Source organism: Schistocerca americana, chromosome 1 (genome assembly GCF_021461395.2).
Source record: "Schistocerca americana isolate TAMUIC-IGC-003095 chromosome 1, iqSchAmer2.1, whole genome shotgun sequence".
NCBI classification, from domain to species: Eukaryota; Metazoa; Arthropoda; class Insecta; order Orthoptera; family Acrididae; genus Schistocerca; species Schistocerca americana.
Window position 1 is genome coordinate 84,100,367 of NC_060119.1, and position 27,393 is coordinate 84,127,759.

The following is a 27,393-nucleotide window of genomic DNA, read 5'->3' on the forward strand; positions in this document are numbered from 1 at the left end:
ATCCGCCTCTATCAATCCATCGGTCACCGAATCTGTTGTGGAGAAGCGTACGAACACTTCGACTGAAATGTGCAGGAGCTCCATCGTGCATGAACCACATGTTGTGTCGTACTTGTACAGGCACATGTCTAGCAGCACAGGTAGAGTATCCCGTATGAAATCATGATAACGTGCTCCATTGAATGCATACTGACGAAACTAAAATGAGCTGTAACATGGAAATTAAGCGTTTCCGGACACATGGCCACATCTTTTCTTTATTTGTGTGTGAGGAATGTTTCCTGAAAGTTTGGCCGTACCTTTTTGTAACATCCTGTAGAAGTGGAGTGGATGTTTCGTATGGAGGACTTTATGGGAAGGTAAGGCAGTACCTTAATTGGATCTTGAACCAAGATTTGAAACATGAAAGAGTGACGTCAGCGCTGGTTTGGGGAAGGAAAGAGAGAGTGTGGTATGTCTAGACGGTAAAGCGGATGTGAGGACAGGTTTCGTGCTCCGTTAGTGAGAGTCGCTTCATTTTTCGTTGGAAAAGGATGTGGATGTAGGCATGAAGGTAGACGAGATACAGTGTTTTTATTAGAGATTCGGTGAAATATCATTGGAGTCTGTATAACGTTTACCGTATTTACAGGGCAATTATAATTAAACCCTCGCTCTTTGCGAAGCCCTTATTCAAAATCTACATCTACAAGGATACTGTGCAAATCACATTTAAGTGCCTGGCAGAGGGTTCATCGAACCAACTTCACAATTCTCTATTATTCCAATCTCGTATAGCGCGCGGAAAGAATGACACCTATATATTTCCGTACGAGCTCTGATTTCCCTTATTTTATTGTGGTGATCGTTCCGCCCTATGTAGGTCGGTCTCAACAAAATATTTTCGCATTCGGAGGAGAAAGCTGGTGATTGGAATTTCGTGAGAAGACCCCGTCTCAACAAAAAACGCTTTTCTTTTAATGATTTCCAGCTCAAATCCTGTATCATTTCTGTGACACCCACTCCCATATTTCGCGATAATACAAAACGTGAGGACAATGAAATTTTTTGTAACCATTTGTAAGGACACGTGGAAGAGAAACAACGGACAGACAGTTGAAAGAAGCACATTTTAATTTCGAAATGAGAGGGTAAAATTTGTTAATTGTGTACCGTATTTACCTTCCAGGCTACAAACGTTGCTCAATGTGACGACCATCCGCAACCGCGACAGCCTGGAACCGCACTAGCGATTGCTCTAATGCTGCCCGACACAGTGGTTGCTCATGGCATGTTCAGCTGTCGTGACACAATTCGTGCAGTGCTCGAAGATGACACATTGCTATCTCCAATCTCAACCATGGCAAAGATAACTTCTTCAAAATTTTGTGGCGAAGTTGGTCGTTGGCATCTCCCAGAAACAAGTTCAAAATCGCCGTTAATTCGAACTTTCGAATCATGTTCTTCAACCCTGGAGGAAAGAGGACTTCTCAGTATTCATTTACTGCAACGATAGTCGCGAAGAGCTATAGCAGTATTACTGTTCTTTTGATGAAACAGCTATACGTGTAGATCCCTGCTCACCTTTTCCAGACCCATGTTGACTGTCTGCAGTTGTAATGCGCAATGATGCTTATGTTTCAGCCCTACGTCACCGTAACAATATTGGCACCTAAGTGCAAGTCATGAGACTAACACTGCTAATAAAGAAGGTACTGCAGCGCACAGCCTGTTCATCACTCTTATAAAGTTGGGTGCCCATATGGTAATTAGTTTTCCGTCTACACTGGCTCAAGCAATGAAAGGTTATTATAACCATCAAGTGAGTTCGACTGAAGAGAGAAGGTGAGGTGGTAAATGATTCGCACTGGAAAGAATATCTGGCTGGTGAAAGCGGAGAGTTGGTTGCTCTTAAAGCTTTCCTTACTCGGTACTATTTTTGTTTTCACAGTCAATTATCATCAAACTGTCAAAGGACAGAACAGAGGGTAGAATTTAAGGTACTGTCGACGAAGAGCACGGTCTCGTCGGGAAACCGAAAAGAGCCGTATCTTGTTCAGATGAGTCGCCCTGGTGTTCGCTTGTGGTGCTACTCTTAGCATCCACCGACCCCTAACAGCGCGCGAAATCAGTTCCTTACATCTGCCTTAGCTACTTGATTACGAGTATTACGCGATTTAAGGGAAACACCATTAAAACGTAGACTTGAGAGGCTGGGTGGGGGATATGAACGCCTCTACCTCCGAATGAACTGCAGTTTCTCACCACCCGCTTCGGGTACGATGGTACTGCGTCGTCATTTTCTTTCGTGCTGACAGCGTACTTGGATAGGCAACATGCGCAGTGCGTTTCGCGCTTAGCCTTCCCGACGTCAAGCAGAACTGGTTTAATCAGCCGCATTCACCAGTCAGTTGTAGCGGCTCCACTTCATAAAATGAAATGAAGTTTACCGGTGTCTCCTGATGGAAAACATCGGTACAGGGAATAATCCTGCCACGATACATTACTGCACCTAAATATGGTAACACCGTAAACCTTTGCTTACGAGAAGTTACCTACGGGGGGGTACTGCAAAAGTAAATCCTTGCAGATCGCTCTCAGTGTCTCACTAGACACGCTTACCTCGTATCTTCTACAACTGCGTTATCGCCATTGGAATACCCCTCCACAGATCGCGCCTTCGAACGTGCTATTTTGAAAATAAATAGGATGCCTCTTGACTCTTCCAAATAAAACAAGGAAACCGTTGTCAATGTATCACGATCAAGCCAGTCTAAACTCATAAATCACTGTGACGATCGCAGAGTCTAATCATAATACTTCGAGAACCACAAATATTAAACATAATTTCACTACATTTATTTCCGTTTTTTTTAGTTCAAACCAACGTTCCCCGAGGAAATGTTTTAACCTGAATCATTTTCACTTAAATGAAATTCCCACTTATAAGTAATATTTGTTGACTACTAGACTATGTCTAATTGTATCGTGATAATTCGGCCATTTCCGCCCGTATTACTAAACGTGATCTAATTCTTCTTCTCGAGTTCATTGTGACTAAATGAAATCGTCTTTTAAGGTTCAGCTGTTGCCAGCAAGTTATCTACAGTTGCCAACCAGTTCCAGTCATTGGACAGTTAATGCTAAGTGTTGAAGTATTACTCAAAGTGGTAGCCAAAGTGTCTATCTATCGAGAGGCAGAACTTAGAAACTCTCTAACTGCAGCCCAAACTGCGTTTCAGTTATATCAGTTTGTCATCATCAACTGTGTCAGATAATATAGGTTCAAAAGTCTTACATCAGCGGCACTCCATCTCAACAAAGCAAAAGCTGAGAGTATAATTTAGTGTGTATTACTTTAATAAATAATTATTCTTGTTTCTCGTGTGTTGCCTTATTTGTTTTAAATGTATGCAGTGTCCTAAGAGGAATGCTCGCTAATGAGGAATATCACTGGAATGCTCATTTGAAGCAAGAAACTTTATATCGACGTATTCCCTGTTCCAAATGATTTCCGAGGTAGAACACATTTAATGAACATTTGTTATTGGATTACTGGTGTGCATTTACGTGTCTTACACTAACTGCTGGATTGGTCGTGGTGGTAAAAGCAACCAAAATCGCCAAGCCTTACGAAATTTGTTGTTTGTTTATGGCATCGGACGAAGTGTGAGGTGTAGAAACAAAAAATGAATACGTGAAATGAACTGCTGGGTCACGTCATAGACGCTGCTGCCCTCATTAGAAAACGTGCAGTGGCACTCGAAGAAGAAGCATCACAGCACGTTCTCCCACGAATGCATAGGTGGACTGAAGGAACCAGCGAGACGCTCGAACATTTCTTACTAACTGTACAGCGGGGGTGTGACGTGTGCGGTAACGCTTAGATGTAAATGTGTTAAAACATAGGAATTTTCAGTTGATACTTTGCAATGTTTACTAACTGTTGTATACGTGCATACACGTAAGCCTGGGATTGCACTGAACAATACAGAAAATAAATAACAATGTATATTAAAAATGTTCTATCTCAGAAACCATTAAGAACAAGGCATATATCCATTTGAAGTTTTTTGCTTTAAAGGAGCGTTCTTGTCCTATCTCCATACACAGACCATTCCTACTGGGACAGCCCGTATTATCCTGTGACATAACTGTGGTTAGCGTACAAGCAGGCCACTTTCCTACAATCACGAAGTTCTGTGGCTGGGCGTCGCTTCCTGCAATCCCAATGCTGACCATCTAAAGTTAGAGGTGAATACAGCATAAATTGGTGATGAGGAAAACACGCCATACATTGGCGACCAGGAAAAGTGCAGCAATCCGCCATTAACACACTCATGACGAGGAAAAGCTTAGCCAATTACATAAATTGGCAACGAGGAAACATTCTGCAACCGTACAATTACATAATTTGGCGGCAAATTCAGAACAGAAGTGGCACTGCCAATTTTACACTAACTGTCGAAAGAGGAAGCCCGTCATAAACTGGTGACGAATTTTCAAGAGGGTGTAAGACAGGGTCTCTGCCATTACAACACAACTGGCAAACACAAATTCTGGTCGAGTGAATGTGCAGATTTATGCGGTGACACTTTCTTACTGCGTGGCCTTTACTTTTCTGATTGTTTAAAACTGTATATGGTCTATTAATTCCGTTTCTTTTTCAAGAAGATTTCAAAGTATTTTGTGTACTTTCTTGTGTTGTATTTTTCAGACGTGGCTCAGCTGGAACTGCTGCAGCCGATCATGTTCCTTTTACAACAACTCTCGACAATATAAGAGCTGCATGTTACACAGGCGGCCAAACTAGAAGCTAAGAAGCAGCATGGCCAGAAACCGGAAAACTTGAAGAGTGGCTGTATTATATATCCCGAATGGAACGACATTTCATCACACGTTAAGTACTAGGTGATGTAGACAACACAGATTTCCTTATTGCTAATCCTGGTCTTGACGTGTTCAATTTCGTTCAAAAGCTATATTGAGTGACTCTGTCCTACTCAAAAAGTACAGATAAATTACAGTCATATCTGGAGGACCAAATACATGTTGCACGCACCAGGTATAAATTGTTTTAATGTTTCCAGAAACCGGATCAACGTTGTAAAGAGTGGATAACACTATTACAGGGCGTAACTAGAGAGTGTATTTTTCAGTGGGAGAACGACAAGTGTAGTAAGTCGTATACAGATTTCTCATCGGATATATGTTAATCACGCTGTGGCTAGACAGTAAATTAAAGTAAGACCTACATAGTTTAATGAATCCTTCTTTGAAATACGGGATACGGTTAATTTGGACATGTGAATACACGGAGGTATCAGCAGACGCGATACAATGCGACGATGATAACATGTTTACGACACATTAGCAACAGGCGCAGATGGAGCTCAGTACAGCCACATCATGAAATTACAGAGCGTGTGAAGACCACAACGGAATCAAAATTCTGTGAACACCGTCACTAATGTTGAATGAAATTCTTGTACACGCTGTGGGATTTATTATAAGCGATACCAAAGTGATTCAGAATAAAATTGCAAATGCTGTTCACAACGGACATGTACAAAATAATAAACTTTCACTGTACAAGCATAATGTGAATGCAACATTTTCAGTGAATGACAAGGTGCTATCTGTAACTCTCCGAGTTACCAAAGTACCATTACAAGTTCAGATTGGTACGTGCGTACAGGAAAACAGAGGTAAGGAATAGTCAATGAGAAACAGTTACTGAATGTAAAATATGGTACGTCATGGGATTTATTCGTATTATTCATATTGACGAAAAAGTTGCAGCAACTGTTGCAAACATATGTTAGCAATATTTTCAAGCAAAAGTAGCATTCAAGATCAAAGGGCACACAACATGTTTAAGCTGACTGCTGTGCCCCAACTTTACAAAGCGCGGAACATTCCCTTTCATTTAAAAAAAATGGTTCAAATGGCTCTGAGCACTATGGGACTTAACATCTGAGGTCGTCAGTCCCCTAGAACTTAGAACTACTTAAACCCAACTAACCTAAGGACATCACACACATCCATGCCCGAGGCACGATTCGAACCTGCGACCGTAGCTGTCGCGCGGCTCCAGAATGAAGCGCCTTTCCGTTAAAGAACAGTCACACAGGAACCTCACCGCCTAGGAGAAATGGTATTACAGAATCCATAAGCAGAAGTCAGTGGGCAATGCCACATTACGGATCTGCGGAGATTTCAAAGTGACAGTAAATGCGCAGTCCATTATAGATTCTCATCCAATTTCAAAACCGGAAGAACTAATGTAAAAATTGTCCGCCCGGCTAGCCGCGCGATCTAACGCGCTGCTTCCCGAACGGGAAGGCGTGCCGGTCCCCGGCACGAATCCACCCAACGGATTAGTGTCGATTCCCGGTGTGCCGGCCAGTATTTGGATGGCTTTTAAGGGGGTGTTCTATCTGCCTCGACGAATGCTGGCTGGTTCCCCTTATTCCACGTCAGTTTCACTAAGTCGGCGATTGCTGTGCAAACAGTGTCTCCACATACGCGTACACCGTAATTACTCTACGAAGCAAACATTTGGGGTTATACTCGTCTGGTGTGAGACGTTCGCAGGGGGATCCACTGGGGCCCGAAACGCACAATAACCCTGGGTTCGGTGCGGGGCGGCAGGGGGTGGGTGGACTGCTATGGCTTGTGTGGGATTGGGAACCACTTGGGCTACGGCCGGGCGAAGCCTCTCCGTCGTTTCTAGGTTCCCGGTTCAGTACACAATACACGCACAAACACAGTGTCAAAATGGGCAAAGCCTGGTCTTAAGAAAGCCTGTTTACAAAGATACTGATATCCAAAACTTGAGGTAGAACGTAAGTTACGCATGATGTGTCACTGCAAAGTAACATAGCTTGCTGAAACGGACCATACAAAGAAGTGATACAGTACAGAACGGTACAGTAGATAACTGAAAGTGAAGCCACCGTGACTCATGGTGGTTCTCTGGAGAGTACTAACAGCGGTACATCATGCTTACCAGCAATGAATTACAAACATCAGCTGAGTACGGGACGTTGATAGAGTCAAAGGGGAGAGTTGAAAATGTGTGCCCAACCGCGATTCGAACTCGGGATCTCGTGCTTATTAGGCAGGCGCTCTAACCCGGAGGAGACAGAAATTAGCGCGGCTGCGCGGATTTATCCCAAGCACGCCCCCCGCCCCCTTTCGCCAGCAGACACACATTCTCAACTTACTCTCCATACTAAGAAAGTAGTGCTCGTTGCCCATTAATCTCAATGGTCGTGGCAAGGCCTATTCCCGCATGAGTTCGAGCGTATGTGTGCATCCGCACAGAAATGATCATTCGCTTGTGACCGCCGTAATTATACGTTTTCGGTGTCCGTTTTCTCGGACATGTCCGGGAAGGGGGGGCGCGCTAATGCCTGTTTCCTCGGTGGCTTAGGGGTCAGAGCGCCTGCCTAGTAATCAGGAGATGTCTGGTTCGAATCCCGGTCGGGCACACATTTTCAACTCTCCTCGCTGATTCTATGAACGTCGCGTACACAGCTGATGTTTGTAATTCATTGAAATTCACGGCTGTCACGCTCCACCATGGTGTCTGTTAGCATTAATAATCACCATGCTTGCCACAACGTTGGTAACGAGTTCCTGTGATAGGGCGTTCCATTTCTCTACCAGAGCAGTTGACAGCTGCTGGCTGGTAGTTGGTGCATGTTGGCGTGCTGGAATATGTCCACTACACGCACCCCACACGTGCTCGATGGGATTTAAGTAGGGGGAACTGGCAGGAAAGTCTGTTCGCCGAATATACTCCCGTTCCAAGATGTCCTCCACCCGCGGTGCCTGACGCTTTCGACCATTGTCATCCATTAAAATGGGGTAGCGTCTTTGATTCATAATCAAAACGTCTTCGGTCCCGGGTTCGATCCCCGCCACTGCCTAAATTTTGATAAATAATCAGCATTGGCGGCCGAAGACTTCCGGCATAAGAAGTCAGCCTCATTCTGCCAACGGCCTTGTCAAAGAGGGCGGAGGAGCGGATAGAGGTTCAGGGCACTCTCGTGTCCTAGGGGTGGGAAATTGCCCCTAAAGGCGGAAGAATCAGCAATGATCAACGACATGAGGATGAAGAAGGCAATGGAAACCACTACATTAAAGACACGTAAGGTGTATCCACAGAACATGTGGCCTGTAACTGAAGAAGTGTCATGATGATCTCTCCATTGGCAAAAGATTCCGGAATAGTCCCCCATTCGGATCTCCGGGAGGGGACTGCCAAGGGGGAGGTTACCATGAGAAAAAGATTGAATAATCAACGAAAGGATAACGTTCTACGAGTCGGGGCGTGGAATGTCAGACGCGTGAACGCGGTAGGGAAACTAGAAAATCTGAAAAGGGAAATGCAAAGGCTCAATCTAGATATAGTGGGGATCAGTGAAGTGAAGTGGAAGGAAAACAAGGATTTCTGGTCAGATGAGCATCGGGTAATATCAACAGCAGCAGAAAATGGTATAACAGGTGTAGGATTCGTTATGAATAGGATGGTAGGGCAGAGGGTGTGTTACTGTGAACAGTTCAGTGACCGGGTTGTTCTAATCAGAATCGACAGCAGACCAACACCGACAACGATAGTTCAGGTGTACATGCCGACGTCGCAAGCTGAAGATGAACAGATAGAGAAAGTGTATGAGGATATTGGAAGGGTAATGCAGTATGTAAAGGGGGACGAAAATCTAATAGTCATGGGCGACTGGAATGCAGTTGTAGGGGAAGGAGTAGAAGAAAAGGTTAAGGGAGAATATGGGCTTGGGACAAGGAATGAAAGAGGAGAAAGACTAATTGAGTTCTGTAACAAGTTTCAGCTAGTAATAACGAATACCCTGTTCAAGAATCACAAGAGGAGGAGGTATACTTGGAAAAGGCCGGGAGATACGGTAAGATTTCAATTAGATTACATCATGGTCATACAAAGATTCCGAAATCAGATACTGGATTGTAAGGCGTACCCAGGAGCAGATATAGACTCAGATTACAATATAGTAGTGACGAAGAGTAGGCTGAAGTTCAAGACATTAGTCAGGAAGAATCAATACGCAAAGAAGTGGGATACGGAAGTACTAAGGAATGACGAGATACGTTTGAAGTTCTCTAACGCTATAGATACAGCAATAAGGAATAGCGCAGTAGGCAGTACAGTTGAAGAGGAATGGACATCTCTAAAAAGGGCCATCACAGAAGTTGGGAAGGAAAACATAGGTACAAAGAAGGTAGCCGCGAAGAAACCATGGGTAACAGAAGAAATACTTCAGTTGATTGATGAAAGGAGGAAGTACAAACATGTTCCGGGAAAATCAGGAATACAGAAATACAAGTAGCTGAGGAATGAAATAAATAGGAAGTGCAGGGAAGCTAAGACGAAATGGCTGCAGGAAAAATGTGAAGACATCGAAAAAGGTATGATTGTCGGAAGAACAGACTCAGCATACAGGAAAGTCAAAACGACCTTTGCAACGGTGGTAACATTAAGAGTGCAACGGGAATTCCACTGTTAAATGAAGAGGAGAGAGCAGATAGGTGGAAAGAATACATTGAAAGCCTCTATGAGGGTGAAGATTTGTCTGATGTGACAGAAGAAGAAACAGGAGTCGATTTAGAAGAGATAGGGGATCCAGTATTAGACTCGGAATTTAAAAGAGCTTTGGAGGACTTACGGTCAAATAAGACAGAAGGGATGGATAACATTCCATCAGAATTTCTAAAATCATTGGGGGAAGTGGCAACAAAACGACTATTCACGTTGGTGTGTAGAATATATGAGTCTGGCGACATACCATCTGACTTTCGGAAAAGCATCATCCACACAATTCCGAAGACGGCAAGAGCTGACAAGTGCGAGAATTATCGCACAATCAGCTTAACAGCTCATGCATCGAAGCTGCTTACAAGAATAATATACAGAAGAATGGAAAAGAAAATTGATAATGCGCTAGGTGACGATCAATTTGGCTTTAGGAAAAGTAAAGGGACGAGAGAGGCAATTCTGACGTTACAGCTAATAATGGAAGCAAGGCTAAAGAAAAATCAAGACACTTTCATAGGATTTGTCGACCTGGAAAAAGCGTTCGACAATATAAAATGATGCAAGCTGTTCGAGATTCTGAAAAAAGTAGGGGTAAGCTATAAGGAGAGACGGGTCATATACAATATGTACAACAACCAAGAGGGAATAATAAGAGTGGACGATCAGGAACGAAGTGCTCGTATTAAGAAGGGTGTAAGACAAGGCTGTAGCCTTTCGCTCCTACTCTTCAATCTGTACATCGAGGAAGCAATGATGGAAATAAAAGAAAGGTTCAGGAGTGGAATTAAAATACAAGGTGAAAGGATATCAATGATACGATTCGCTGATGACATTACTATCCTGAGTGAAAGTGAAGAAGAATTAAATGATCTGCTGAACGGAATGAACAGTCTAATGAGTACACAGTATGGTTTGAGAGTAAATCGGAGAAAGACGAAGGTAATGAGAAGTAGTAGAAATGAGAACAGCGAGAAACTTAACATCAGGATTGATGGTCACGAAGTCAATGAAGTTAAGGAATTATGTTACCTAGACAGTAAAATAACCAATGACGGACGGAGCAAGGAGGACGTCAAAAGCAGACTCGCTATGGCAAAAGAGGCATTTCTGGCCAAGAGAAGTCTACTAATATCAAATACCGGCCTTAATTTGAGGAAGAAATTTCTGAGGATGTACGTCTGGAGTACAGCATTGTACGGTAGTGAAACATGGACTGTGGGAAAACCGGAACAGAAGAGAATCGAAGCATTTGAGATGTGGTGCTATAGACGAATGTTGAAAATTAGGTGGACTGATAAAGTAAGGAATGAGGCGGTTCTACGCAGAGTCGGAGAGGAAAGGAATATGTGGAAAACACTGATAAGGACAAGGGACAGGATGATAGGACATCTGCTAAGACATGAGGGAATGACTTCCATGGTACTAGAGGGAGCTGTAGAGGGCAAAAACTGTAGAGGAAGACAGAGATTGGAATACGTCAAGCAAATAACTGAGGACGTAGGTTGCAAGTGCTACTCTGAGATGAAGAGGTTAGCACAAGAAAGGAATTCGTGGCGGGCCGCATCAAACCAGTCAGTAGACTGATGGCCAAAAAAAAAAAAAAAAAAATGAAATCAGGGCGTAATGCATCCTCAAAAAGCAGCGCATGGGGAAAGACCACAGTGTCATGACAACGATGACAGGTGACTGTACCGTATTCAAAGATATGAGGATCGGTATACGCACACCGTAACACCTGAATCACAAAAACTATGTCACCAGGTTTAAAAAATATTTGTTAAGGGACAGACGGAAGTGGCCGGAGACTTTGATAGGAGTGCTGTAGTGCAAGTCATCGGCCGGCCGATGTCCGTGCCGCAAGCGGCGCGTCTGAATGGATGCAGGAGTCGGCTGGCAGCATGTCCCGGTGACCGCATGGAGGCGGCGGGCCGTGGCCAGAGATGAACATCTGCTGCTTAGAAGCCAAGTCTCACCAGGGCCACAATCGATGTTCCTGCTCGGCATCTCCAAGTGAAGCAGTCTCTTCTATCGAGCCCCCCGGAAAGTCAGCTCTCTTTGTTAGCGTTCTGCAGAGCTATCTTCCTAGACATGGCCTAGCACCCCATTGGCAGGCTTGTGTCGTTATTCTGGCCAATCAAATTATTCATCAACATCCTTTTTAACGGCCTTGCACAGTGGTAACAGCGGTCCCCGTCAGATCACCGAAGTTAAGCGCTTTCGGGCATGTTTAGCACTTCGATGGGTGACCGTCAAGGTCTGCCGAGCGCTGTTGGCGAATGGAGTGCACTCAGCCTTTGTGAGGGCAACTGAGGAGCTACTCGATTGAGAAGTGGCGGCTACAGTCACATCTGGAGGAGTGCCAGCATACCGCTGACCACATACCCCTCCATATCCCCATGAAGTGACGGCTATCAGCTGAGGATGACAAAACGGTTAGGCTGCACCGTTGGGCCTTCCGAGGCCTGTTCGGACGAAGTTATCAACTACACTACTGGCCATTAAAATTGCTACACCACGAAGATGACGTGCTACAGTCGCGAAATTTAACTGACAGGAAGAAGATGCTGTGATATGCAAATGATTAGCTTTTCAGAGCGTTCACACAAGGTTGGCGTAGGTGGTGACACCTACAACGTGCTGACATGAGGAAACTTTCCAACCGATTTCTCATACACAAACACCAGTTGACCGGCCTTGCCTGATGAAACGTTGTTGTGATGCCTCATGTAAGGTGGAGAAATGCGTACCATCACGTTTCCGATTTTGATAAAGGTCGGATTGTAGCCTATCGCGATTGCGGTTTATTGTATCGCGACACTGCTGCTCGCGTTGGTCCAGATCCAGTGACTGTTAACAGAATATGGAATCGGTGGGTTCACGAAGGTAATACGGAATTGCCTCGTATCACTAGCAGTCGAAATGACAGGCACCCTATACGCATGGCTGTAACGGATCGTGCAGCCACGTCTCGACCACTGAGTCAACAGATGGGGACGTTTGCAAGACAACAATCATCTGCATGAACAGCTCGACGACGTTTGCAGCAGCATGGACAATCAGCTCGGTGACCATGGCTGCGGTTACCCTTGACGCTGAATCACAGACAGACCTGGGTGCACGAATGGCAAAACGTCATTTTTTCGGATGAATCCAGGTTCTGTTTACAGCATCATGATGGTCGCATCCGTGTTTGGCGACGTCGCGCAGAACGCACATTGGAAACGTGTATTCGTCACCGCCATACTGGCGTATCACCCGGCGAGATGGTATGGGGTGCCATTCGTAAAATGTCTCGATCACCTCTTGTTCGCATTGGCGGCACTTTGAACACTGGACATTACATTTCACATTTGTTACGACCCATGGCTCTACCCTTCATTCGATCCCTGCTAAACCCTACATTTCAGCAGGATAATGCACGACCGCATGTTGAAGGTCCTGTACAGGCCTTTCTAGATACAGAAAATGTTCGACTGCCGCCCTGGCCAGCACATTCTCCAGATCTCTCACCAATTGAAAACGTCTGGTCAATGGTGGCCGAGCAACTGGCTCATCACAACACGCCAGTCACTACTCTTGATGAACTGTGGTATCGTGTTGAAGCTGCATTGGCAGCTGTACCTGTACACGCCATCTAAGCTCTGTTTGACTCAATGCCCAGGCGTATCAAGGCCGTTATTGCGGCGAGAGGTGGTTGTTCTGGGTACTGATTTCTCATGGTCTATGCACCCAAATTGCTTGAAAATGTAATCACATGTCAGTTCTAGTATAATATATTTGTTCAATGAATACCCGTTTATCATCTGCATTTCTTCTTGGTGTAGCAATTTCAATGGCCGGTAGTGTGTTTCGTGTCGTCCATAATTCTCCCGGCAAAAGGACCACACACAAGCACCAATATAGTTGTCCGCAAGCAGCGTATCGCCCATTAAGAAATTGCCGTCCAGTGATCTGTGGTCGTATCCATTTGTCATCTCCGCTTCTTATTCGCAAACATCTGATTTTCTCTAGCTTGACAGTAGGTGTTTGGGTGCGTCAACGCCCCGATAGCTCTCCTGACGTACCGTGTGTTATAACCCTGGGGCATCTCTCGGCGTGCGCCTCCACAGGGTGCAGGTTGTTACCCGGCCCGGTCTCAGGCGGCTATTGTGTCTGGGCGGCAGGCTGACGGTTTCGTCTGGCCAATAAGTTACAAGATTCGTAAAAAGCTCGGTGGAGGTGCGAAATGTCAATAGTGGTGTAGATACAAGTAAAACTGTTAGAAGCCCGTAAAATTTTGTTTTTGCAGGAGACTGTTTAAGGTCAGATAGATTAATGTGGCAACAAAGAAGCGTTGCTGCAACGAACAAGAAAGTCTAATAAGGAAGGTAATGTAACAGAAGGACAGAGTGGTCGGCCAAATATTACGTCATGAATAGTTGCAGGTACATGTGGTCTAGTTATGGGAGAAGGGAAGATTCGTAGAGGCAGGACTAGATGTGAGTACGTAAGGCAGATAGTTCACTATGTAGGAGGCAGCAGTCGTGTTGAAATGAAAGGGGTGGTTAGTGAATGATAGCAGTTACGCACAGATTCAAACGAATCCTAGAGCTGTTGAGTGAAACACCAACCCCCGGCTCTAGACACTGCAGGAATCGCCGGACATCTGTCACGAAGGCAGGGGTGCCCTGTTGACCTGCAACACATCCTTTGTTTGCTATGTTTTGCATCTGTATCAAGTAGAAGAAGTAAACGTCACAGAGTCTGTAAAACAAGAAGGGGAAACACGAATGAATGCTGCCGCAGTTTACGGGCTGCTACTGAAGCGCACAAAACAAATCCGCTTTGTCCAATTTGCCAAAGGGTCTTGCGTGTTGAATATTTCCATTTTTGAATATTATTCGAGTTAAGATACTGGTCCATTTCAATACCTGTCATCATGTCTGACTTCAATATCAATGGCACCGCCTACAGATAGATGAAGGAGCACAAAACTATATATATATATATATATATATTTTTTGTGGGATGTGTTAAGAAGAGTGAAAGAAATTTATGCATGCGCTTCAGATTTATTTATTTACACGCGTGATTTCATGGGCTCGTGGAAGTGGAAGGGGCATCTCACGTAACGAATCGATACGTACCTTTCACAATTCAACGGATGCGTAGCGCCGTGAAAATGTGTCACAGCATACAACAGCTCCTGCAGGTTCGTATCTGTTTGGACGTGCTCAGTTGGCGCCGTCTTACTCCTATTATGACTGATCAAATAATAAAGTCTTTTAATAAGTTCGTCGTCATCGTCTAAGAGGTGTTAGGTAATTAACCGCTGCGTCTCCACAAAGTTTATACCCATGTCCTCCGTTTTGAGTTGCCGTTCAGGAATTTCTATAATAGTTATTCAATTCAAACGCTGTTTCCATCCATTCTGTACTGAGCTGCTTCCTTATTAACAGTATGATTTTTTCAACGCATTATGAACTCTTTAATTTTTCATTAAACCTCGTTTGGTTTATTTATCCAATTCTTGCTTCCATACAATAGTAAAGGTATCCCCATAGTTTTTATAAAACATGATTTTTTGAAATCTTTTCCAGTTTTATAGTTTATTGTTCTACTTATTGTTCTACGCATTGCTCGATATTTGTGCAACTTTTCATCTACATTATTTTTATAAACAGTCCAGATATTCAGAACGTGTCATCTGTTCAAACATTTGGTTGTTAATTGCCATCTTCAATGACAACAGATATTTACGTTGAACGGCCATAACCTTTTGCGTAATGAGATTTTAGGATAGTATTCTGTTCAACAAAGAAATTCGCCAAACAGCCGTGCAAATTGACAAATTATTTTATTTTCGCTTCCGGTTTCGGCAATTCAGTATGCTATCTTCAGGCCCCTGCATATTAAAAATAGTGTACATGTAGTGTACTGTATCTCAAGTTGCACCACAGCAGACTTAACAGAAAGTCACGGGTAATAATAAAAGTACTTAAAACCTAGAAAATGCAAGTAGCAGTATTAAGACAAGTACCTGTGCACATACAGGACAATAAAATAAAATGGAATATGTGCACATGCTGGTTAGAATTGAAACTTTTAACATCACATAGTTATAAGAGAAAATTCTAACCCGCCAGGGTAGGCGAGAGACCTAAAGCGCTGGAATCGGGTAGGCACGCCGGCTCCGGATTGAATCTGCCCGGCGGATTAACGACGAGGGCCGGTCTGTCGGCCAGCCTGGATGTGGCTTTTAGGCTGTTTTCCACATCCCGCTAGGTGACTACCGGGCTTGCCCCCACGTTCCGCCTCAGCTACGTTACTCGCAGACATTTGACAAACGTTCGCACTATTTCACGATTTACACTAGCCGCAGACAGCTGGGGTACACTACTTCCGTCCCGGGGGCTTGGGATGGCGGCAGGAAGGGCATCCGGCCACCCTCTGCAACTAACACTGCCAAATGAGTAGTAACACAGCCGACCCCGCATTGGCGCGGAATAAAGGCCCCAAGAAAGAAAGAAAGTTATAAGAGAAAATTATCTTTGTCCAAGTGTTAAGTTCATTGCATTGAGAGGATATGGTCTATGAGCTTGAAACATTAAAAGTTACTGAATACAGCAGGAAGCAATTTTTGCTATCATTAATACAATCAACAGTGCTGCTTTTTGCAATACTCGAAGTAGGGTAGTCCATACTGAGCGCATGGGAAAGAGGCGGAGATTAGTCATGAATTAAAATAAATCTTAAATTACAGTTACCGTGAAATGCGCGACCGTGCTGATCATTGACTTCCGAGGGACTGTAGCGAACACCATGCAACACAACATCACATCACATCACATCACATCACAAAGCTTGCTGCGACTCTCATGTGTAATCGTTCATGTTCAGATGTTGTCTACAACTTTCTGTCCTCCTGTACACAACTGGCTGTTGTGAAAAGACTTTAGTGCGTACAGAATCTAGAAATCGATTAGGGTATAACTAATTTAATTCGAAGGTCTAAGACCTTTGATTACTGCAAACCTTCGTTGTGAAGTTTGTTTGGATCACATCCAACAGTTTGTTCTGAAACATAAAAAATCTTTCCAATTTAGTTTTTTTCTGTGCGTATCTTACGAATCTAAGGAGATGGGACCTGGATAAACTGACTAAACCAGAGGTTGTACAGAGTTTCAGGGAGAGCATAAGGGAACAATTGACAGGAATGGGGGAAAGAAATACAGTAGAAGAAGAATGGGTAGCTCTGAGGGATGAAGTAGTGAAGGCAGCAGAGGATCAAGTAGGTAAAAGGACGAGGGCTAGTAGAAATCCTTGGGTAACAGAAGAAATATTGAATTTAATTGATGAAAGGAGAAAATATAAAAATGCAGTAAATGAAGCAGGCACAAAGGAATATAAACGTCTCAAAAATGAGATCGTCAGGAAGTGCAAAATGGCTAAGCAGGGATGGCTAGAAGACAAATGTAAGGATGTAGACGCTTATCTCACTAGGCGTAAGATAGATACTGCCTACAGGAAACTTAGAGACCTGTTTCGCGTTTTCGGTCGATTAGTATTTTCCGTGAAATACCAAACAAAATAACAGCAACTGAGCTATGTTACAAGAAGAGCACTTACAAAATGTGAGTTACATTAAGTGTAACCTAAGCACAACATAAATACCGAATAATTAGTATTACAAAAAAATTTCCGTGGTCATGAAAGTGGACGCTAAAATCAGTGTGATACTGCAACTGGCGTACTACTATTTCCGTCGCCAAGAATACCATTTAATGTTATTCGTCATGTGGTAGGTAAGTGGGACTGGAACACTAAGGTTGTCTTCGACCCTGGTATTCGTACCACAGGAAGTGATGCCTACCCGATCATACTTTTCACGTAATAACCAGTTCCCTCAGTTTTCTGCGTCTGGGCGCGGTGGAGTGTGTGCATACACAGATCGGATGGAGGGAGGGGGAAGGGGATTGTTCCACAGATGAAACTCACAGAAAGTGCGCTATCAGTTGCTATCTTGTGGGTCTTCAATAAGTGAATAATAAGTGCCACAGCGAATGTAGTTCTGAGACACATCCATAAGTAAAAAAGTGTACGAGATACGAAGAGCAAAGAAACTGTAAAATCTATATTTTCACAGTTGTTATTCGTGAGAAACAATGCGCCAAGGAGCTTAGTCCTGAAATAGCAGTGATTTCTGAAAATTTTCTTGCTTAATAACCAGAGATGTTGTAATATTTCAGTCGATTTTAGTTATTATGCTGCTTTGTCTTCCGACGAGGTAGCCAAAATATATGAGGGGGACATGCGTGTTAAAGCGTCATGTGTTCGAATGTTACATTGGAAGCGAACCCATTAAAGCTACTGCTCCGTAGCAGTTCTCTATTTCTATTCCTAAAGAACTGTCCTCGCGTGCATATTGCCTCGGACGGTGCACAAGAGGCGCCAAGGCTATTCCGAAGTTCGACTTGGATGCAGGTGGTCGATCGCCGTCGCCGCAGGCAACCGTATACACAGTTCGGCAGCGCGGGTAGTAGATGCATCAGGCGGCACTTCAGCCTGTGATGTCCGTTTCGTCGCACTTAACGCGTTAAGCTTCCTACATTCCTTTGGGAGCAAACGTAAACGTAAACGTAAAATGTTCCGAGTGCATGAAATGAATTTTAGAACATCACGACGAAACTGCTAATTAAATGAGTATCACACTTCAAGATGGCAATAAAGTGGCGAAACTAGTAATGTGAATATCGTAATAATTAGTTGATTTTGACGTTATAAATTACTGTGTAAACATTTGTAAGGTCGCATGATTCCGTTCAACAACTGATCATGACTTATTAACACTGGAAACTTAAATTGACCGAGATAAGGAAATAATGGAAAGTCCTAAATTTAGAGATATTGTGATGTGAACGAGAGAACTATATCGCGTCCACTCATTGCGGTTTCACCACGGAACACATTTATAAGTGATCACCTAAATAGTACTACATCAAATTCTTGTAGAATATAATTCGTATAAAATAATTTTAATATCTAAGCACGCAGTAGTTCACAACTGCAAATTATTCCACTCTATGAAATGGTTGGAAATCTCCTTACGTCTGCCTAGCACCTGGATTCCCACGTTTGTTCAGGAGACATTATTAACGTGCGTTCACGATACGTTATGAACTCGTAGGTATATTCCAGTGCAGAAATAGTGGGGGGAAAGTGGCGGTGAGTGTGATGTGTTGAAGGAGGTAACGTTGTGTTAGTGCTGTACGACACTGCAGTATTTCTTTTTCAAAACCCCAACGTTTGAAATATGAACAATTCCTTGTTTAACTGATCGTGTAGGCAATAGAACGGTATCCTTTTTCAGATAATGGTCTTGTAACTTCAGAATTAGAAGTTATCTAGAGACGGAAGGATTTCCGAATCGTCAGTAGCTCCATCTGTTCCTTTCAGTTCATAATTGTAAATGGCCTGAAAACATCGGTTTCAGAAACATGCAGACTCTTAACAACTGTCAGCACGCTACCTATGACTAACTACCTCTGAGGCTGCGAGGTGCTTCTCAAGACTAAAAACTTTATAAAGACGTTTTTAAGGGGCATTGTGATTTAGACTGGGTTGAGTTCATTAGCGATGATCTTGATAGAAAATAATGTGATTCAAACCGTGTCTAATTTCATTGAAAATGTTGTTTGCTTCAAATAGAGATAGATGAATGGACTTAGTGCCAAAGAACTGCGCACAGATGTGTATCTTCGGCGTTTAAAGATGATAGTGACCGAATTCCGTTTAATTCATTCGATTAGTATTTGGTATTATATGGCTGTGTATTTCGTAAGGAGATTTTCAAAACTATTCGTGAGTTCCTATTTTCCTTTTCAGTGTACTGCCTGAGACAAAAGACCAATTATTGGATGGTTTTTATTAACGAAGACCAACCTCTGCAACCGGGGTTGCAGTCGAGCTCAATCCAGAGGTAGTCGGTTCGAGTTCTGGTGGTGGAAGAAATATTTTACTGCTAGTGTTTAGCCGGCAAGGGAAGTAAAGATGATGGCATTAACGTCCTAGTCACCAGACTTTGCTCCAATATCCTGAGTAAGATTACAAACCTCTCTGCGATCAGTTGGGAATTTATTATCGCTAGTGGTTGGCCAGCAAGGGGAGAAAGGATGTTGGCGTAACCTTCCTAGTCAGCAGACTTAGTTCTGATATCCTGGGTTACAATATACTCCTCTCCGCTATCAGTTGAGAATGCGAGTGTTCAGCCATCAAGGGGAATAAAGGTAGTGGCTTAAACTTCCTAGTCATCAGACGTTGGATCACTATTCTAGGTTACAATAAAAACTTCTCTGCAATGACTGAGAAATTTTATGGCTTGTGTTTGGTTGCCAAGGAGAGTAACGGTGGTGTGTAAACGTATTAGTAACCAGACTTCGCTCCAATATCCAGTGTTATGTTACAAACCTCTCCGCAATGACGCGAGAATTTTTTATCGCTAGTGTTTGGCTGGCAGTGGAAGTAAAGATGACGGCGCATACTTCTTAGTGGCCAGACTTTGCTCCAATATCCTGTGTTACATTACAAACCTCTCCACAAACAGATGAAGATTTCTTATAGCTTGTGTTTGACTACCTTTGGGAGTGAAAATGGTGGCGTAAACTTCCAAGTCACGAGACTTCACCCCAATATCCTGGTTTACATTACATACCTCTCAGCAATGAGTTGAGAAATTTTATTGCTAGTGTTTGGCTGGCAATGGAGCAAACGAGTTGGCGTAACGTTCCTACTCACCTGACTTTGGTGCACTGTCCTCGGTTACATTACAAACCTTTTCGCAAGGAGATGAGTGATATGAGATAGCTAACAGTGATCAGTCCGTCAGCTGGGGACGTTATGTCAGACCGTCTCCTACGTGCAGTTAAACGGGTGTAGGCTATGTGACAACACCGTCTTTCCTACATCCATAACACCGTAGCACCTACTTGAACAAGCACTATATACAGTCATTCACATGGCAGTAGTTCACACCCGTTGCTCGATGACGCGTCTGAGGATGCCAGCAGAAAACCCTGCCCAGGACGGCAATGCGAGGTTCTGCCCCCAACGCTCGTTTTCTTGAGTGTGGGAGTGACATTTACAAGAGCAAAATTCTTCAGTAACTTCTGGTAAACAGCATGATAAACGACGAAAAATACAGGTTGTGAACACAGGCGAGGTCCTTGATATAGTTTCACAGTCGATCGGACACACAACAACAAAGTCTCTGAACTAACGAAAATTAGTATCATGTAAATTCCATTTTTGTATACATTAAACCTACTTACGAGAACAGTATTGCTGATTGCCTGCTGATTCCATTGATACTATACAATCGTTCAGTTTAATTAATTACCTCAAATTTCCCTAACATGAACTGGAACTAAAGACCATGGTAGGAGATTAGGTTTTGTTGCGACCAGTCCATTTACTTCTTTAAAAAATTACATCACATATGAACAAGGGAGGCCGTTGCACAGCATTCATATTCAATTAAAACCCTATTTTTTCAAAATAACATTTATTCAGCAGATACCGAAAGACAAAAGACCATGTTTTACACCCACAACTGTAATCCAAACGCATCAGATGAATTAATGTTACTAAGATATAAATCAGAAAATTAAATACTACGTAACTTTATGAATTTTACGCACTCGAAAAATATAATGGTAGTTTTGGTATCAGTGCGAATATTCCTTTAAGATGAGAAATTTTATACATAAATTCTCAATCCTTTTAAAGTTCTTAAAAATTTCACTTATTTTCGAAGATAGGAGACAGGTTTCAGAATATTATAGTGGACTCAAGTCTGGTTGCTACGTCACTAATATGCGTTCAACCCAATTTAATATGCAGCTGATAACCTCTTTTAAATTAATACTGTGATAAATGAAAGTAAATCTAAACAGCTTAATCCTATCATTAATTACTATTTTATACTTCGTTTTGTGACGTGATATCCCTCCAACTGGTGCATAGTGCGATGTCTTTCGATACATTTTGGATAGATACAGACTGAACTAATGTTGTTGCAAGTCATATTTTAATACATGTTCCCATTTATCAATATTTACATCGAACACAAGTAGGAACCTCGACAGCACAAGTGAGCTTCGAGACTAGAGACATGAAATTGACCTCAGACATCAAATTCACCACATTCCATTATCCTCTCCTGTGGCAACCTCTTCATCTCACACTTACACAAAGTGTTGAATGTTGGTTCGATATAGTCCAATCTCTGTTCTACCCTACAGTTTTTCTCCTATACCGCTTTCTTCTGTACCACGAAAGCTAGTCCTTCATGTTTTAACACAAGTTCTATCTTTCTGTCCCTTTTTTTCGTGTTTCCCATATATTCCTTTCTTTGACAGTTCCACGGACTACTTCCACATTTCGTATTTTCTCAGTCCATCTAATTTTAAACATTCTTCTATAGCAGCACATCTCGAACGCTTCGATTCTCTTCTTTTCCGGTTTTCTCACCGTGATAATTCAACTCCATAAATGCTCTGCTGGAGACGTACATTCTCAGAGATATCTTTCTTAAAAAAGGCCAATGTTTGATACTAGTAGTATTCTCTTGGCCAGGAATGCCCTCTACGCCTGCGCTATTTTACTTTCATGTCCTCCTTGCGTTGTCCGTCATACATAATGTTTCTTCCAAGGTAGCAGAATTACTTTATTGCGTTTACCTCATAGTCCTCAGTTTTGACGTCAAAGTTCTGCCACTCCTCATTCATTTCTTCTTTCTTCTGTTTACTGGCAATGCATATACTGTACTCAGTAGACTGTTCATTGTGTTCAGTAAGTCTTCTAATTCTTCCTTGCTTTCACTGAGAATGACAGTGTCATCAGGAAATATTATCATCTATCCCTTCACCCTGAATAATAATCACACTCCTGAACCTCCTTTTTATTTTCGTCATTGCTTTTTCGATGTACAAATTGAACGGCAGTGGGAGACTGAATCAGTGCGTCACACCATTTCTAGCCCGAGAACTTCGTTGTTGGTCTTCCACTCTACTTGTTCTTTCTTGGTTCTCACACATGTTGTGTATTACCCAACTTATAGCTTACACCTACGTTCTTGAGAATTTCGAGCGCCTTGCTTCACTTTACACTATGAAACGTTTTCTCTTGGGGGCAAAGCAAATCAACATGTCCTGAGTTTTCTTAAACCTTGCTTCTACCGAGCGAGGTGGCGCAGTGGCTAGCACACTGGACTCGCATTCGAGAGGACGAAGGTTCAATCCCGCGTCCGGCCATCCTGATTCAAGTTTCCCGTTATTTCCCTAAATCGCTCCAGGCAAATGCCGGAATGGTTCCTTTGAAATGGCACGGCCGACTTCCTTCCCCTTCGTTCCCTAATCCGATGAGGCTGATGACCTCGCTGTCTGGTCTCCTCCCACAAAACAACCCAACCGTGCCTCTATTATCAAGCGCTACGTCATCACTGCCTCTCTGTGGTGCCATTACCTTTTCTAAAGTCAAACTGATCGTCATCAAACATATCTTTTCCATTGCCAGCAGCTTGGATGCACATGATGTTAGGCTGATTGTGCTATAAATCTTGCAATTATCTGTCGGGATTATGGGGATGATATTTTTTCCCAACGTCTGATGTTACGTCCCCAGTCTCATTGATTCTACCCGCCAGCTAGAAGTGTCGTTTGTTTACCACTTTCCGCAATAACCTCGGAAATTCTGAAGGTATGTAATCTATCCCTTCCGCCCTATCAGATGGCACGCCTTCCAAAACTCTGACACCAGTACTGGATCCCCTATGTCTTCTGTATCAACTCCCATTTCTTCTTCAGTCACTTCATCGGACGTTTCCTCCTCCTCAAAGAGACCTTCGACGTACTGCCCCTACCCGTCTGCGGTCTCCCTCGCGTTTAGTAGCGGAATTCCCGTTGAACTGTACAGTACTGTTGCTATATTTAACGCGGGTTCAGATTTTCTTTCTGTCCCTCGCAAGCACAGGTAAGGCCACAGGGCACCATATGGACCCTGGTACCTGACACGAACATGCAGAATGGCTCGCGCGCTGCAAGGCGACTGGGAGAGGCGACGGACGGAGACTCACCTCGGGCGTGACGAAGTAGCTGGGGCTCTTCTCGATGGTGATCTGGCCGCGGAACGAGTGCGGCATCTTGCGGCGGTACCAGTCCAGGCCGCGCCGGTAGTTGTCGTCGCGGTCGAAGAAGTGCACCTCGCCGGCCGCCTTCTGCACGCGCGGGTGCAGCGCCAGCATCTCGAGCAGCGCGCGCGTCCCGCACTTGCGCACGCCTGCGGGCAGACGTAGGAGGGCCGAGCTGTAGCACTCATCCACTGCTCCCACACACTGTAGCGCTTCCACTTCATAAAAGTGAATGAGATGAAAGTTACCGTTCCATTTTATTTGAAAACATCGATGTAGATAATCTTTCTGCTGCGATTCATTACTACGCGGCTCACTCCCAAAGAAGTGCGCATTGAAACTTCCTGGCAGATTAAAACTGTGTGCGAGACCGAGACTCGAACTCGGGACCTTTGCCTTTCGCGGGCAAGTGCTCTGCCAACTGAGCTACCGATGCACGACTCACGCCCGGTACTCACAGCTTTACTTCTCATTCTGGCAACCTTCCCCAGGCTGTGGCTAAGCCATGTCTCCGCAATATCCTTTCTTTCAGGAGTGCTAGTTCTGCAAGGTTCGCAGGAGAGCTTCTGTAAAGTTTGGAAGGTAGGAGACGAGGTACTGGCAGAAGTAAAGCTGTGAGTACCGGGCGTGAGTCGTGCTTCGGTAGCTCAGTTGATAGCCGGCACGGTAGCTCAGCGTGTTCGGTCAGGGGGTTACGTGCCCTCTGTAATAAAAAAACTGAGTTAACCGATCAACAAGGAACTAAAACGGATGTCTTACGACGTCCGCCCTGAGCAGATGCAACGAACAAAAGCGAACAAAATGAGATTTAAAAGAAAAAAATAAAAAAAAAAAAGTTGGTAGAGCACTTGCCCGCGAAAGGCAAAGGTCCCGAGTTCGAGTCTCGGTCGGGCACACAGTTTTAATCTGCCAGGAAGTTTCATATCAGCGCACACTCCGCTGCAGAGTGAAAATCTCATTCTGGAAGTGCACATTATTTTTGTAAAAATACAGTTTCCATTCTGCATGTGTGAAAGTTTTACCGTGTGTAGATACATCTTTCCCGCTTGTTTTCAAACTTAGTTCAACCTGTCCCCGTGAGTGGAGCCGTCACAGCATGTCTTCAAGATGGCTGCTACACTTGACGTTCGTCAGAAGCAACGTGCTGTCATAGAATTCCTGTGCTGTGAAAACGAGACAGTGAGAAACATCCACAAGAGGTTGAAAAAGGTGTATGGAGATGCTGCTGTCGATCGCAGTACAGTTAGTCGGTGGGCAAGCATGTTACGTGATGAAAGCCGGCACGGCAATATTGAGGATTGTCCTCGCAGCGGCAGGCCTCGTACCGCACACATTCCAGACAATGTGCAGAGAGTTGGTGACTGCTGACAGACGCATCACAGTGAACGAATTGCCTCGCTACATTGGGATAGGGGAAGGAAATGTTCGCAGAATGCTGAAAGTGTTGGCGTTAAATAAGGTTTGTGCCAGGTGGGTTGCCATGATGTTGACAGTGGCTCACAAAGAAACAAGAAAAACGGATGCAGCGAACTGTTGGAACAGTACGAGAATGGTGGGAGGGCTCCAGGTGACTATCATCTCTTTGGGAAACTGAAAGACTCTCTTCGTGGAACAAGGTTTGAAGATGATGACTCCCTTGTGCACGCTGCCAAACAGTGGCTCCAACAGGTTGGTCTAGAATTTTACCGTGCGGGTATACAGGCGCTGGTTCCAAGATGGCGTAAGGCAGTTGAGAGGGATGGAAATTATGTGGAGAAATGAAAATATTGTTCCTAAAGGATGTGTCTACACACATGGATTTAAAAAAAAAATAGTGTGCATTTCTTTTGGAGTGACTGTCGTATATGCAAATACGCTAACACTGTAAGTTATCCCTTACGTGAAGTTCAATGTGGAGGGCTCTGTTGAAAAAAATTACCAAGAGTAAATGCTAGCAGTCTGCAACTGAAGAGTGTAAACCAAAAACCTGCTAAGTGTCACAAATGTAGCACAGGAGTTATCCTTTTGAATTTTAATATTGAATGTAGTACACACTAAATAGAAGGAGAGTTGTGTGTAGATTGTTGTACACTGCCGGAAAAAAATTAGTACACCCTTTTAGAGATTTTTAACCCATTTAACATTTATGTGTCAATAGTGGATATGGAATGCATGAAATGAATACATTTACAGCCGGCCACTGTAGCCGAGCGGTTCTAGGCGCTTCAGTCTGGAACCACGCTACCGCTACGGTCGCGGGTTCGAATCCTGCCTCGGGCATGGATGTGTGTGATGTCCTTAGGTTAGTTAGCTTTAAGTAATTCTAAGTTCTGGGGGGAATGATGACCTCAGATGTTAAGTCCCCTAGTGCTCAGAGCCATTTCAACCATTTGAAATACATTTATACAATAGCACTTGCGGTTCGGAGATACCAGGTATCGACCAGTGCTTAAACACCCATATTAGTACATAGTGTATCCCCCCACGGGCGGCAATGCCGAAGCTGACTCTAGCATCCAGCCAATCGTACACATCGCGAATACTGTCCTGGGATGCGTTATTCCACGCCTGCTCGACCTGCTCACGTAGTTCTGTAAGAATTGTTGTTTGACGAGTCGCATGAGTCACTTCTCGCACCATCATATTCCACAGGTGCTCTATTAGAGACAAGTCTATATACTTATATGGATATGGTGGCTGCTGTTTCGGACATGTCCGAAGGAACACACACCATTGATAACCTGAAGCCGTCTAGAACGAAATTAGAATTATATATTAATACCTTCAGCTGCTGACGGACGTTGATATATCAACGGGGACAGGTGAAAATGTGGGCCCCGATCGGGACTCGAACCCGGGATCTCCTGCTTGTATGGCAGACGCTGTATCCAGCTGAGCCACCAAAAGAACCAACACAACATAAATATAAGTATATAGTTCTGGCAATACTGGTCATGACCTCCTTCTTCTGTGCTAATGCACACATATTACCCGAACTCTTACAGGACTTGGTAAGAATGTCTTCCACGAGTAACGAGTGTGTTGGGTAGGGACACTACGAATGTAATGTGTGGACATACAAGGCGAGAATGCGGGTCTCGCAGGAGTCGTGCGCGGAGTATTCCCCACAGTCGCACTATCCTCTATGCCCTCGGCGAAACAGATGGATAGAGCGTCTGATATGTATACAAGAGGACGCGGGTTCGAGTCCCGGTCGGGGCACACATTTTCACCTGTCCCTGTTGATTTACACTACTGGCTATTAAAAATGCTACAACACGAAGATGACGTGCTACAGACGCGATATTTAACCGACAGGAAGAAGATGCTGTGATAGGCAAATGATTAGCTTTTCAGAGCGTTCACACAAGCTTGGCGCCGGTGGCGACACCTACAACGTGCCCACATGAGGAAAGTTTCCAACCGATTTCTCATACACAAACAGCAGTTGACCGGCGTCGCCTGGTGAAACGTTGTTGAGATGCCTTGTGTAAGGAGGAGAAATGCGTACCATCACGTTTCCGACTTTGAAAATGGTCGGATTATAGCCTATCGTCATTGCGGCTTATCGTATCGCGACAATGCTGCTCGCGTTGGTCGAGATCCAATGACTGTTAGCAGAATATGGAATCGGTGGGTTCAGGAGAGTAATACGGAACGTCTTGCTGGATCCCAACGGCCTCGAGCAGTCGAG

General features: G+C 43.9%; 1 protein-coding gene across 1 annotated transcript in view; it reads right to left on the reverse strand.

The window, feature by feature from the left end:
• LOC124548326 (heparan sulfate glucosamine 3-O-sulfotransferase 5-like) overlaps nt 1-27,393 on the reverse strand; it is a 143,359-nt gene that overhangs the window by 97,111 nt on the left and 18,855 nt on the right. The window contains exon 2 of the mRNA XM_047125167.1: nt 23,667-23,869. Coding sequence (XP_046981123.1) covers nt 23,667-23,834 — 168 coding nt within the window. The 5' untranslated portion in view covers nt 23,835-23,869. The remainder of the gene's footprint in view (nt 1-23,666; nt 23,870-27,393) is intronic.